This window comes from Python bivittatus, unplaced genomic scaffold (assembly GCF_059951505.1).
Source record: "Python bivittatus isolate LINGU-HERP-01145 unplaced genomic scaffold, Pbiv_v1 ctg000200_np1212, whole genome shotgun sequence".
Lineage (NCBI taxonomy): Eukaryota > Metazoa > Chordata > Lepidosauria > Squamata > Pythonidae > Python > Python bivittatus.
In genome coordinates, this window is record NW_028277040.1 from 17555955 (window position 1) to 17571424 (window position 15470).

The 15470-nt window shown below is 40.0% G+C and overlaps 1 protein-coding gene across 5 annotated transcripts in view; it reads right to left on the minus strand.

Annotated features, from left to right (window-relative positions):
- Positions 1-11322, minus strand: part of ITGA4 (integrin subunit alpha 4) — a 45970-nt gene extending 34648 nt beyond the window's left edge. For 4 of the 5 annotated variants that reach the window (XM_007422292.4, XM_088135741.1, XM_088135740.1 and 1 more), the window contains exons 1-5: positions 10946-11322; positions 9854-9975; positions 2215-2321; positions 1833-1959; positions 580-647 (exon numbers count right to left, since the gene is read on the minus strand). In XM_007422292.4, the coding sequence (XP_007422354.4) occupies positions 580-647; positions 1833-1959; positions 2215-2321; positions 9854-9975; positions 10946-11139 (618 nt within the window). In that variant the 5' untranslated portion in view covers positions 11140-11322. Of the gene's footprint in view, positions 1-575; positions 648-1832; positions 1960-2214; positions 2322-9853; positions 9976-10945 lie in introns of those variants that run through there. The other variant, XM_088135742.1, reaches the window with a different exon arrangement.
- Positions 11323-15470: the final 4148 nt, after the last annotated feature.

The window sequence follows — 15470 nt, forward strand, 5'->3', positions numbered from 1 at the left end:
CCCACCTCAGAGAGAATGTGGTGAGTTTTATTATTGCTTTGCATGAATTATTCCAGATCAGATTATAACTTACGTTCTGTTAATTTCAAAATAGAAATGTTAGGTGTATGTTAAAAATATAGGGCATTACATATATTACAAATCTTGTCACGGTCTTGCCATTTTTGCAATAGCAGCCCAAGATCACAGATTGTCTTAAATTGAATCCAAACAACAATATTCCAAGATGCCACTGTGGCAACATCTGCCTCCCAGGAAGAAGATGCAACAAGTAGTCTAAAGAGGAGAACCTGAATCAGCTTCTTCTCTACAGCTCACTTCACTCACCTCTTGCCAAGGAAAGAGGAGATGGATGGCAAAAAAAGAGGGAGCACATTTTGAAGACCATCAAGCAGCAGCTCCATCCAGATGGATGAAGCAACAGCTTCCCAGAAAATGTGTTTCAGCCCCCTGAGCAGGGCAGGGGTGTGAGCACACACTAACTGCAAGTTCCCTGACACATTATCACACTAAACATATTTTATTTCATGAGTAAAATAAACAGCTTCAACAATGAAGTAATAATCTTAACTTACAGACCTCTGTGTAAAATGTTGATATCCCAGCCTGACAAGACCCATATTTTTCTCCGTATTTTCTCCAAAAATCTGGATATCCACCATGTGATTCAGAAAAAGAATATATTAAGACCAATGAACTAAAAGAAATAATTCTTCATGAATATTACACATTTTCTATAGCTGTTTTGAGAAGCAAATTGGAATTAGCTAAACAATTGCTACTTGACAGCAAGATAATATTGTGCTTACTAATACCAAAAGAATAAAGGTTTGGAAAAGCATACCTTTCAAAAGGAACCATCACTGTCCAGTCTCACTTCCAGAACTAGTTTAAATTATTTCAATAAAATGAAGAGACTCATTATGGAAAATATTTTCCTAATGAACAGGAACACTATGTGTTTTTGTTTTATTTGGGTTTTTTCCCCCCCATTTTAGGCTTCACTAACAAAGAGAATTGGTTGAATTGCTGTTTTCTTCCCATCCCTTTTATAATTTCAGACACAGTCTGAAAATTATATTAGCATGTTCCAGGTTGTGGGACCTGTAAGTTTAAAAAAAAAATCCTGGAACCCCTGATCAAGATGCAAAGCTCTAATGATAAAAAACTGGCTCTGTTCAAGTGGATTTTTTTTCTCTTAAACTCTGGCTTATTCTTCCAGGCCTATGCTCTGTCTCAGACAAAGACAGGCTTGCCTTGGTCCAATTAACTTCTACGTTCATCTAAATCAGAATTGACAAGCTTTTCAGATAGTCCACAAAGTGGGAACCAAAAGTTTTAAATGCCCAAGATCTTGAGGAATATGTGGAAGAATTCAGAGATCTGATATTTCATTAAAAAAAAATGGGTTTCTGTTCATGGACGCAACCCAGCTATATTGGGGTGCAGTGTTAAGTTCAGTCTAAATTCAAGGAGCACCAGGACTCGACTGATTTCATTCCTATCCATACTTTCCTAACACAGATACACCAGGCAGGAAACACCGGAGGAGATATCAATCATGCTAATTGTCTCTGAACCATTCTAATAATTCCTTTTGTAAAAATCATTTTTTTTAATGCATAGTTGCAGGCATACAAAGAGATGTACTATAAAATGCATTTGTAAGACTTCCAAACCATTTTGTTAAACAAGGTAAACATGTACTATATTCAAAGCTGCCTCAAAATATATGAGGCTGAACATGAAGCTTTCCTGGTTGCGTCTTCTCCAATATTCTTACAACATATAATTCTATTTTTTATTAATCAACAGCAGGACCTTTTACTTACCCTTATAGCAAGGACATATTCTTTGACTCAACAGCGTTCGAAAATTGGAAGGTATCTCATAACAAATGCCATGTGGAAGTTTGTGCTCCCCAACATAAAATACATTTTTCCATCTATGTCCACAGACCTAGGTAAAAAATGAGACAGGAAAATAAGTCTGGTGATCAAAAAGCTTGACAAAATATAAGACTACTTCCAGAGCCATAAAGTCAGGTTATTAATCCATCAATCAAATCTTACTATAGGATTTCAGAGAGAAATCTTTCAGAAAACTAACCTTTTGCCAGTAGAGCTACAGCCCTCTGCCCGATACATAATTTGTTAATTGTTAAACTAGAGATCCTTCCCAAATACTTACAGAAGGGAATATAAGAATACTTACAACAACAGATCCATTTTCTCCTGGCTGCCTTGCTAGGCTCACTCCCAACCACTGATTGTCTCTTTCTTCAGCACAGGTTTTTCCACATCTTTCCCCTTTCGGATCACCTTTAACCATAAAATTAAGGTATGTATAGAAACCTTAAAGCACAGTAACATTGCAGATTTATCCTTAAGTTGCAGGTAGTCCTCAGGTTATGACCCTAATTGGAACTGGAATTTCCACTGCTAAGCAAAGCGGTTGTTAAGTGAAACATCACATGACCATGCCGCTTAGCGATGGCAGTCCCAGTGGTCTCAGTTGTGGTCATTAGGACAGGAACTCACACTTCTCCTGCCCTGTGTGAACGGCCTCCACTTCAACTCCCACCACCCCCTATCTCCCACCCATCTCTACCCTTTTGGTTGCCCTGCACAGCATGACTGAGATGAAGAGACCACTGTATTCTGCCTACCTACTGCCTCCCCTGCCCCCAGCTGCCCCTTGTTGTCTTCTTCACCTCCCCTCTCCTGGACTTGCCACCGCCAGCTGGCCTCAAGCCCATGAGATGGGGGGTGGGGGGGGTCTGTCGGTGCTGGGCTAGGCTCCACCACCACCTTGCCACAGCCTCCCTGGCTGCCAGGGTCTTGGCAGGCCTGCTCCCCTTTAGCACTCTCAGCTCACCGCCAGCCAGGAGAGCTCTGCATGCTCCACACAGTCCTGCCCTACACAAAGAAGTTCTCCACCGCCACTGCCCCACACAACGGAGGGAGCCATCCAGAGAGTGCCACCCCAGACCCGATTCCCTCGCCAGGAAGGGAAGGGGCTGAGGCCATGAGTGCTGCACCGTGTGCCACTGCTGGCCAGAGCAATCCTCCTGCCAGGCAGCAAGTTGGGAGCATTTCCGTGGTGGGCTCAGACAGTGGGGAGGTGGTGGTGGGGTTCCCCTGCACAGCACGGCTGACAGAATCCCTGTGCTGTGGGGCCTGAGGCTAGCTGGTGTTGGCAAGTGCTGCAGAGGGAAGGCGAGGTGAAGAAGACCTCAAAGGTTAGACGGCAGTGGGTAGGCGGTGGCAGCGGAATATAGCAGCCTTTTCATCTTGGCCATGCTGTGTAGGGATGTTATGGGGGAGAGAGGTTGGAGGGGAGCTGAAGCAGGACACTGTGATAGTCATAAATATGGACTGGTTGCCAAGTGCCTGAATTTTGATCACGTGACCATGGGGATGCTGTGCAGGTTGTAAGTGCTAGAATCGGTTGTAAGTCCATTTTTTTAGCACCATCATAACTCTGGTCACTAAACGGACATAACTCAAGGACTGCCTGTACATTGTCCATGTGAAAATAAAGGTATAATTAAACCTCTTAAGTTCCTATTACTCAAAATTACACCATTATTGAGATGCCAAAATAGCAAAATGATGACATTACATTAGTACAGGGGTTCCTAAACTTTTCCCATCACATCTCCCTTTAGTTTAATCTTAATGTACACAACTCCCCTAAAAATCCAAACATCACAATGAACACAAATGAACAATGAAAATAATACAATAAAACTACAATAGAAGAGTGGATTTATTATAACAATGTAACAACCCCTGGACCACCACTGGACTCTGTCTCCACCTCCCCAAGGGAGGTACACCTCATAGTTTGGGAAACTCTGCATTAGTATGTGTGTATAAATAAAGTTTATAATTCACCTATCAAAGTAGGCAGCATATAGCTATACTATTTTCCCCATCTAGTTAGGTTTTTCTGAGTGTCCATAGTACAGAAAACAAACTACAAGTTTGGCAGCAGGTCACCCAGCAAAAGAGTAATGAAAAAGGCAGGGCAGATGAGTAAAACTGTCTTCGAAATTCTCAGTTTCACACTAAATCCAATGCAGGGGGAAAAAAAACAGTCTAGGCAAAAATCACTTATAACCTCATAATCGGAATAATAAAGAAGCCTTCCAAGATGTCTCTACTGCCAGCTGTAAGTAAGAATGTGCATTTTCAAATAACCACATTACCAGTTGCCACCTATGATCACATGGGAGACCACCAATTTCCTTAGTGTGATCTCAGGCTATGTCATTATCACCTATTGTGATGTACAATATTGTATCTAATGCTAAAATGCTGTTATCTGATAGATTTTGTTTTTGAGTGCATACTGAAAAACAAGAATTCTACTTTTCAATCATAGATGACTTTGATAAGCATACTTTTTACAAGTAAACATGTCTAAAACTGGCTGCAAAAATAGAGTTTCTTCCACATTGGTATAGCAACCTTTCTCAACCTCTCCCCTCACCCCCACTCAGAGGTTTAGAACTACAAATTGCCAAATTTGGAGAGTTCCAGTCCTAACAAATCTGGAGATAATTAGGTTGGCCAAAACTGTGTCACAGGCAAACAACCTTAATCATTGATTTCCCATGATTATATTCTCATAGAAGAACTTGAAAATAATTTCCGGATGTCAAGTCATAACCTCACTGTAAGTTCATAGATGTATGTTCATAGTCTGTATATTACTTGAAACCTTCTGATCCAACCTGCTTAGCCCTATTCATGTCAGTGGCTGTAGCTGGGAGCAGAAGTATGATTTTGCTGGATTTTAAGCTTAGTTCTGTAACTGTTCGAACTATTTATCTATTTATATAACTGTCACTCCCATAAGCTTTCTAAAACAATACTATACCAAATATAAAGAATATAATATGCATGTTTTAAATAACTAAACATAGAATATAGATGCCTTTAAAGGAAGCACAGCTCATTTTCAAAATAAATATTCTGGAAACGTGTATAATCTAAAATGGGACAAGTACTTTGTACTAAACTAAAAATGCTATCGTTCGTAAAACCCTGGGATTGTATTTCCTAAATCAGGTAAAATGTTTATTTTGAAACACAAAATGTTCCAAAAGTAATTACAGGTAGTCCCCAGATTAAGAACGCCTGGTTTACAGATGACCCATAGTTAAGAACAGAGCCTACTGTAGCAAAATTTGAGTTAAATACACAATACTACTTATACAGTATTATACAATAACACTGTTCCGACTTACATACAAATTTGACTTAAGGACAGACCTTGGGAACGGAACTCGTTCTTAAACTGGGGACTACCTGTAGTATTATTTTTTACTCCAACCTAATTCCAGTTTTGCTGATGCATGTGATTTGCAATTGAGAGCTAATTACTTTAAAATAAAATTATATGTAACTATGTCAAAGGTTGTTAATCTTGCCGTTCTTCCTTTTTACAACTTGCACTGAAGAGTGAAAAACAGAATGTGTGTAAAAGACAGACATAAGAGAGTACCTGACAAATAAACAATTGCTTCAGTGCAACATTCCGTTTTCCCAGATAAAATGTACTGGAGAAAGAAACTGACTCATTCTCTCTTAATTATGAATTATGGGTTTGAAAGCAAAGTGCATTAGTAAAAAATAACAATACACATTTGGAAGCTTATGAACAAGAAGCATATAAGGTTGTAAATAAAAATGAACAGAAATGCTTCAGAAATCCAAAAACAATATCATATGGATTAACTCTTAGAGGATTAACTTTCTGAGAATTTCAAGACCACTCCCAAGAAGCTGGAGAATTCAATCCTATCTCCACTCAGTCTTTCCTTCCCATGGCTAACTATCCCAATTCCTTCAACCTCTCTCAAGATTTAGTTTTCAGTTCCTTCATTATCCTTGTAACTGTCTGAATCTTTTCCAGTTTCTCTGAACCCCTCTTAAAGTGTGGTACCCAGAACTGGATATAATACTTGAGGTGAGTCTAAATAATGCAGAATATGGCAGACCTATCACTTTCCATGATGTGGAAATTAAACTTTTGCTCATGCTGCCTAAAACTACATTTTTCTTTTTTGTAGCCAGATCACATTGTTGACTCATACTCAGTTTCCAATAACTAATATTCTAAGATCTTCTTGACAAGTAGTGTTATTGAGCCAGATAGCTACCATCCAATACATAGCTCTGTTTCCTACGTGAAGAACTTTGCATTATCTGCAAAATTAATTCTGTTAATATCTATGACCTAACCTATCAACATTGTTTTGAATCTGATTTCTGCCTTCTGGGGGAATAGATACCCCATCCAATTATGCATCATTGCAAATTTGGTATTTTCTCCACCTCTTCATCCAAGTCACTAATAGTAATATTAAAGAGTACAAGGTCTAGGACTGAACCTTATGGGATCCCCTCGAAGCTTCACTGCAGTGTAATGAAGTGAAAAGCACTACATGAGCCTTTTTCAGTATAACTACCCCTCTTCTGCTTAGGATATCCAGCCATACCCCCCCCAAATCAATCACCCCTCAGATCAGATCACAATCCTCTCCTCCATTCAAGCTCATCTAGCAAGTGGGGCCATAACTCAGTGGAAAGGCACATGCTCTGCACATAAAAGGTTCAAGTCTAATCATGGCAATCTCTGGTATGGCTAATATTGTTCTGCCTGATATCTGGGAGAGCTGCCACCAGTAGTGATCCAAACAGACCAAGGGTCCAACTTAATAGCCAGAAGCCTCCTGTGGTCCCAGGTCTTGCCATGTTCCATAAATTATTATGAACAACATGATAGAGGGCAAACTTCAATAGTGGAGAGCCTCCTTTATCTGAAGCAAGGGGGGCAGGCAGGGTTTGTATACTAGTCCCAGTTGCCCCCCCCCAAACATGAGTAGCATCGTACAACTTCTAATCTGTCTTTAAACAAATTTCATTTCCTCATATTTCTTTGTACCACAAACACTCAAAGGCAACAAATCTCCCTTGTAATTGCTTCTCCATGGCTACAAATCTATAGATACTTTGGGAGAGTAAGTCCTTTCCAGACTTATACTTGATGCCACTGAACTGAGCATCACAATAGCTTTTTTGTCCAACTGGTCATATCAGTTTGGAAATGGCTCTATCCTCAATTCCTGAATAATTGCTTCTGTCCCTAACAGAAGATCCCAATTCCATTCTTGAGAACAAGTTCTAAGCAGTCAATTTATTTAATTCACTGTTCAAAATCATAAGATTTATCTATAAAATAAATACAATAAAAATGATTAATCTTACTTGCTGTGATGATTAATTCTGAAAGAACTTTTCAAATGCCGTGACCTGCCTGACATACCAATCAGCAAGTGCATCCTTGCCCGAAATTCCTCTATGTGAAAATCTGTTTATCCAACGTTGTATTTTTAATTCCAGGCTTATAGGCTTGGAAGTTTAGTTCCAAGTTTAGTTATGTGACACCTGGATGCAATACTTCAATAAATTTACTCATATTTCTGGCTGCCCAATGAGAGATAATTTATTTTCAAATTAAGAAAACCAATGAAGATTTCTTTAATCTGTATCTTGGTAGTTTAAATGGAATTGTTTCTATCCAATGAACAAAGTTAAATTATAATTCTTCATGAAACTCATTATTATATAACCCAGCATGAACTGTTTGAACATCGTTTGCCATGGAAAAGAGGCTATAACCAACAAATAATATGTCCCTTCTTTACTATATCCAACAGGTAACTTGTCTCACATAATACTGAATGTTATACAATGATTACAATCAATTGAGTTGGGGTCCTATAACGGTTAAATCAAAATCATACAAACTACATTGCACTTTAGGACAATGTGTGAATTCACCCCGTGTGATGAACTGCTAAAGTTCACACAACATGCTAAGCCATAAAACTTTTTGTTTTGATTTGATTTAGCATGATGGCATGAATCACTTTGATTCACGAGAAGTAGGGCAGTACAAAAATTTGCAAAAAATAAATAAAACCAAGCAAGTTGTAACTTATTCAGCAAGCAAATCATGGTTCCGCATCATTTGTGAACCAGATCACTGAGTTATATGAAGATCATTTCACAAGATAGTAAAACAATGTAACAATTTTCTTTGGCCCAATTCCTTCACACATATATACTACCATTTGAAGTTGCAACTATCAGGCAATGCGCATAAATGTGTGATCTAGTCCACAGAAATCCTTAAGATAAAAAAAGAAGAGCTGATCTTTCACCTAGTGTTCAAACCATCAACAGAGAGATTTTACTGTGTTCACAAAAAGCCTAAAGGGGATATAACACTCAATATGACCCTTTTCCTTGAATGACTGTATTTTACATGAAGCTACACATTATGGCAGACAGATGCTGAGTGCTGACAGCATTCCTCTGCTAATTTATCATGAGGTTTTCTATTTCCAGCAACTATTCATTGAGTAAAACGCATTTCAGCAACTGATATGTTATGAAAATCAAGTCCACTGAGCATAATTGTAAAATTCTAGAGGTTATTTTCCTCTTTTTGTTTATTGGCTAGAATTAAAATTAACTTTGTCTCTGAAATTCACATATTCTTGTTTCTATACATCTTTAAGAGAGTTCTCATAACTTGTCATAAGCTTATGAATAAATGTTCCACAAACTTTGTCTATGAGAGGAAATTTAGACTATATGAAAGAACAATTTTAGGTTCAAGAACTAATTCAGTCTCAACAGCCAAGTGATTTTTCATCTGAAAATTGCCATGAATCTTAATTATTTTGGTAGTCAACATCTTATATGCTTTAACTATATTCTCAAAGTGTATGATACACTTCAAAGGGGCACAATCCATCACAGAGCTAGATTTGCACAAATTGTTTGCTGTTTATGGGCCTCTAATTCCGCATTAATTTATGAAGGTTTTCTTTTGTTTGTGAATATTATTATACCCAAATAGTCCACTCAGATCCAACAATATTATTGCTTGCTGATTCCAGTGCATTTTTAAAGTACATAAAGCACTTAGTAGAAAGAAATTGAGCTTTACTGTTGAGAAAATATACATACGATTTGGAACGCAGGTTTTCCTAACTTAGTTTGTAACTAACAAAACATGCTGCCTTGGACGCCTTGTTGAAGAAAATATATTTAAGTAGATATTATATTTAAGTGGATATTAAGTATGTTAATGAGATAAAGAAAAATGACCCAAAAGTTGAAGCACCACAGAGAGTGCATGTTTTGTACATTTACTAAGATAAGCACTAGCCTATAAAGCTGATAAATCTTTTTTTTCCTTCCAAAATAATCAACTGTTGTGTGCTGACCTTAATTTTTTATCATTTCACTTTATGAAAGTCATGACAGAGTGACACAGGAAATTATGAAAAGACAATGAAGATTTGGTATATAAATGTTATAAATAATAAAATAAGAAAGGTGATGCAGAACATGCTTGTAAAGTATTTAGCTAATGTATTTGTTCAACTGATCATGGGTAAAGCATTTTAAAGAACTTCCACTTTCAGGTCATCAGGATTTGGCACGAGTACAAGAGAGGATTCTCACACTGATAATATGGGTAGTATCAAAATCCCCAAGGACAAGAGTAGTGTTTGCCCTGTTACAGTGATAGCACAGGAGGAAGATAGGCAGAATCTAACAGTTTTGAATTGCTTATACACAGGTTCTGTTATTTGGAAGCAAAGTTACTTGCTTGAATGCTGGTATTAGCAACATTTTTCCTAATAAAACTTATTAATCTGAGTCAGTGAGAATTCTTCCTTTGCTGTTCTTCTCCAGGCCTGATTGGTGCTTAGGTGATCTGATAACCAACAAGGTGAGATCAAATTTCCAGTTCCACTTACCCACTTGGAGGATCTCACAATCTCTCTTAGGGTTCTTTCCAATTTGGCATCTGAATATTGCCCCTGGATTCACCACGGAGCTATTGGTGGGCCAGCTGGCTTTAGGGGCTCCCGCTATAAGCCTGAAGGAAGAAACAAAAACGAAACAAAACTCAAAGCAGCCCAGACTTGGGTAACCAAGCATTCATTGACTAGGACCCACAGAGGTACCAAGGAAGAAACAGAAATGAATGCTTCCACTTATAGAATTGGAAGACTCCCCACCCTGCATTAACAGCTAGTTTGTGATAAGTATGGAGGGGACAGTGCATGAAGAACACAAGCCATGCCCTAAAAACTGATGTGGGGAAATAGCCTAGATTACAGTGACCATATTTTCTTGGAAAAAATAAAGGACAAACCTGAAAAAGGGGCAAATCTGAAAGAGATTCATAAAGATAATTTTAATTGTTTATGTTTATAATTTTGCTTTGCAAAGGAAAATTCAAGAAAAACTTTACAAAAACGCATATTCTAATAAAAATATCTAACACCAAACAGTACATGTACATTTATTTATAAAAGACAATTCAATTTCCAGATTTTTCATGTGAATGTGCATTAAGTGGTACCATTTGTACGGTAAAAGTTAAAAGACCAAAACAAAGGACAAAAGTGAGTTTTTGAAAAATAAATACATCTAAAGGACAGCTTTCTGCAATAAAGGACTGTATTTTATAATAAAGGAGGCATGGTCACTGTACTCCAGATATGTCCAGATCGCTGGGAATTGCAATTCCAACTCATCTGAAGGCATCAGGGTTGGAGGTTGGGATGCCGACACTCTCCAGCAACTGCTGAAAACAAAACTTTCCGAGACAAGGAGGCAAGCGCACACTTTTGGTTAGCTTGACTCAGAACAGAAGGTCTCACCTCCTGGTTTCAAACCGTCGTTGAAAAAACCGTAACCGTCGAAGGTGCAGACGGAGATGCATTTGGGGGGGGGGGCTGAATGGCGGGGGGGGCTGAATGGCGGGGGGGGAGAGAGGGGGCACAAAAGCCTCCGTCCCACGGGACAAGCGAGCAGTCTCGAGAAAACCCCCCTTTACTCACCACCGGCTGGTGCCAAAGCTGTGCAGCAGCACCGAATAGCCAAACAACGTCCCATTGAGCCCTTCGAAGATCAGGGGGCTCTGAGTATCTAGATTGTAAGGGCAAGCCGTCGGGCAAAAGCTTAGCAAGAACAGGAGCCGGGAAAGCCCCGTGGAGGAAAATCCCATCTTCAGCTTGTCCCAGGCAGCCCTCATCGCTAACTCTGGGTCCTTGGAGGGGACGGAGGGTGGGGTGGGGTCAATTGCTGAAGCAGAAGAAAGTTGGCCGCCTCCAGTTGCTTCGCTCCCTAAGACTGGATGAGACGGAGCCCCGGCGAGAGGGATGGGGAGACACTCCCTCCGCCGCCACAGCCACTAAACGCCAGGTCAGGACGGCTTCTCATTACTTACTATTGCTGACGCTGCGCTTTGGCTGCTCCCCCCTCGCTTGGAGCCGGGGGGTGGGCTTTGCGGCCAACTCCGACAAGCTTCCGGGGGCACTCCCAACTCTTTCACCGAGCGCCAAGTTACTCAAGAGGCGGCGTCCGAGCGCTCGGGGTTGCAACAGCCGCTCTCAATTTGAGTTGATGCCTGCCTGGCTCTGCGGATGTCAGCAAGGGAGGGGGAGCTACTCTGGCTGCCCAGGGAGTGACCTGAAGGGGCGGCTCTGACGGCGCCGGGCGGGAAAAGTCTGTATGCCAAATAGCGTTTGGGAACCGGCGGGAGATTAAACTGAGGGAAGACTTTCTCCAGAAGTAGCCGGTGGCAGCCCTACACGTGGCACTCCTCCTCCCGCTGTTTACGCAACAGGTAGAGAGTGACTCCTCCCGAGGGAAGCGCCTTCTGCCCACCGGCTTCCCCAAACCACGTCCAAAGCAGAGGCCGCAAAAGGCGGGCAGGAATCCCAAATTCTTGGTCGACGTTAAGTCTCAAAATAGTGAGTCAGCGTCTGCGAGCAGATTATTTCTCTGTTATTATCCCAAAGGCGTCCGTTGGTCAGGGTTAAACGGAACATTTAGCCTGAGGAAGGATGCTGGAGGACCCAGAAGCCTGGTTGTTGGTAACACGCCCGCGGCTGTTTCTAATCATGGTATTGGCCCCACTGAGGATTTTCGAATGATCCGCCTTGAAGGGAATGGTGTAAAAATAGAATGGAACAAGTGCTTCTAAATAAAATTGAGGCAGAAACAACAGGATATCTTTTGAGATGAATGGAAACGGTCCTTAAGAATGAAACCCTTTGAATGTTACACTTTTACTATCCCCATAATTTACAAAAGCCATCCAGAACAGGACAGAATTGTTAACCACCTAAAATCTTTGGAACGAAGTGGCATAATTCTCAGTGCATACACCCATACATGCACACACACTCCCAAAGGGTGTGAAATTGATAAAGGCTAATTCAGTGTGGTGTGTGAATCCAACCTTTATGACTTATTCAACAATATGGCTTAGCACCATATGTGAAGCAAGTCTAATAGTATTTAAAGACTATCAGCTCATACTGTTATCCAAGCATTGCTAATGTGGTATGAAAAGCAATTAGATTAGTATTAGAACGTCTGTATCAATATTCTTCAACGTTAGCAACTTCCAGATGTTTGGGCTTCAACTCCCAGAATTTTCAGCAATGTCCATTCTGACTGGAAGATTCTGGGAGCTGAAGCTGCCAAGTTTGTGAAACGCTGGTCAGTATCATACAGCTATGTCGAGTAAGCACAGAATACTTCTGTGTTTGCTAGCACGGACCAATCAGATTCTGAATTCATATAATACACTAGGTTACAATGTCACTGCGTGTTCTGCCAGCTGAGTGTAGTTAACTTATGGTTTGGTTGTGCAAATCCAAACAATTGTGCTAATCCAATAAACCCTAGCTCTATTAACCAGATGATGATGATGATGATTTAAATTTATTATAGTCTCCCACTCTCATATACTCTGGGCAGTTTACAAATCCAAATCCAAAATACTAAGAACCATTAAAAACATACAATCCTGTAGGCAGCCCTGACTAAATCAATTACAAATCAGACTTTGCTGCTCTCCAAGTCAAGGGACTAAGTCAAGGATTGTTTTTGTTGTATGAATCTTTCCCATATTGCACCTAAGCAAGCTTCCAGGAATACACCAACATGAAAACCATCTAACAAAAAAAGTCCTTGGTGGTCTGCTCTCCCCAACTTAATTCATTTTGCATTGAAGGAATGAAGAAGGATTGTGTTCAAATTTTTGAATGATTATAGGAATCTGGCACATTTATTACAAAACCCAACTTTCTACATCAGGGAAAGACAAGAAGTCACAGGAGCAGCAGACTACTGCATGAGATTTCCGTAATCAGGACAACTACTAAATGTAATATAAATAGATCATCCAATTAGTGCAGTGAAATGGAAAGTTGGGACAACCTCAAGTGTGGAAACAGAACAACTCCAAGATGCAGAATTCAGGGTTCAGAGATATACAGGAACTTACCATTCCGGACAGCTAATTATTTAGATCGACAGCATGTTGCAAATAGATGAGAAGGATGTTATAGCTTTCCTACATCTCTCTCTTTCTGGATGCAGATGTGTGGCATTCCATGCCCATTATGCTCAATAAATCATCATTCATAGCTTCTCAACATGTTAAAATGTTCTATAAGATTCTGTAATCCTAACCGAATGCTGTAGTTCTTAGTGGTATGCAAAACACTTCAGTCTGAAGTCTTTTGAGTGCAAAACTTCATGAAACTGCAAAACCTCCTATTTCAGGTATGAGTACTGCTATGTGCAACATAGAAAAGCACCTTCTGAGCATTTCAGAAGTCTTCCAAACTTGAAATAAAATATGTTGGGCTTGAAATAGAGGTGTTTTGACCTTAAAACACTTCCAGAATGTTTAAATCACCCTATTCATGTTTGAAACAGTAGTTTTCCATGCAAAATGGAAAGTTTCACGAAGTTTTACATGCAAAGCAGTTTGAATCAACATATTTTGTATACCTCTATTCTTAATTAATCTGTAATTAATCTAGGGGCCTCCCTAGATTCAGGCTTCTTTCTTCTTTCCCATCAACTGTGATTTGGGTGGGAGGCAAGACAGTGTGGCAGAAGTGAGAGCCAGCTGGGGTGAAATTCTGTGGCTTCTTGATACTAGTGGGAGGGTGCCTGGGGGTAATTATTTGCAAAATGTTTATGGCTTGGAAGTCTAGTAGCTGCAGACTTCCCCCCCCTCCTTTTTTCTTCTTAATTGGGAAGGATGTTTTGGTGAGGTGAGAGCTAGGTGCCCCTGATGGGAGGGGTCTGGCCGAAGCATGGGGCTGGGGGAGATATAGTGGAAGGTGTCAGGTTGGCTGTTCCAGGGGACGGGAGCTTTCCATTTTGCTGGCAGTCTCCTAACCTGCCAACTCCATCCTGTAAACCAGGTGATCAGAGTGCTGGTACCATGAGCCTTAAGTGGCTGATAGTTAATGCCAGATCCATCTGCAATAAGACCATTTTCATCCATGATTTAGCGTTGCATGAGGGAACAGATCTGGCATGTATTACCAAAACCTGGCTGACTGATGGTGACGATGTTGCCATTGAAAAGGTCTGCCCAGGCAGGTATCAGATCCTTCAGCAACCTCAGTGCCATGGCTGGGGAGAGGAGTGTGGGGCTCTAATTGTGAAGGAGGCCTTATCTGTGACCAGGCATGCTGCTGTGGAGATAGCAGGATGTGAGCGTCTATTTATCATGTTAGGCTGGTGTGTCAGTTGTGACCCTACCCAGGGCAGGAGAACCTACCTACAGTAATTCATACTCTTATTACCATCAGGTTGGACTACTGTAATATGCTATACAGTGCTTGGGGCTGCCATTAAAAACTACTCTGAATCTACAGTTGGTCCAAAACACAGTGTCTTGCACACTTTCCATAATACTATTCCGGCTTACAAATTTGACTTAAGGACAGCCCTTGGGAACAGAACTCGTTCTTAAACTGGGGAGTATCTGTATATGCTTCTTGAGGCTGAAAACACTCGTCTGCTTTCTTACTATTTAAAACCATACAGTATGCACATATTTAAAGAAAGGGAAGGAGAGAAAGGAAATAGGCTTAAAATAATTTTGAATGCTTTATTTAAACTCTGTAACACTTGCACTGCACATTCTGGGTTTTTAATGTGGACTTTCAATGTGAATTTCTAAAGTTTTTTTTTTTAAGTATATTCCTGAAAATCTAATATGTTAATTAAAAAGACTTGTTTAAAACACATTTGGTTTATGCTTCCTGTAAAATGCATATTTATGTCACATGCTTGGTAGCAAAGAGATAGATTTTTGTTAGAAAACATACTCTAGGGCCATTTGGATCCATACCTAAGGTCAGTCTCATAACATGGATAAAATGCCACATGACACATTTTAAATGTCCTACAAATGTCAGAGTCTTTAGGATTGGGGCAGGATATAAATATTGGGGCTGGATATAAATATAAATAATATCAATTCATCATTCAATGGCTTGGTTAGATTGAACATAGATTTCAATCCAGTGTAGTGCTAGAGTTAAT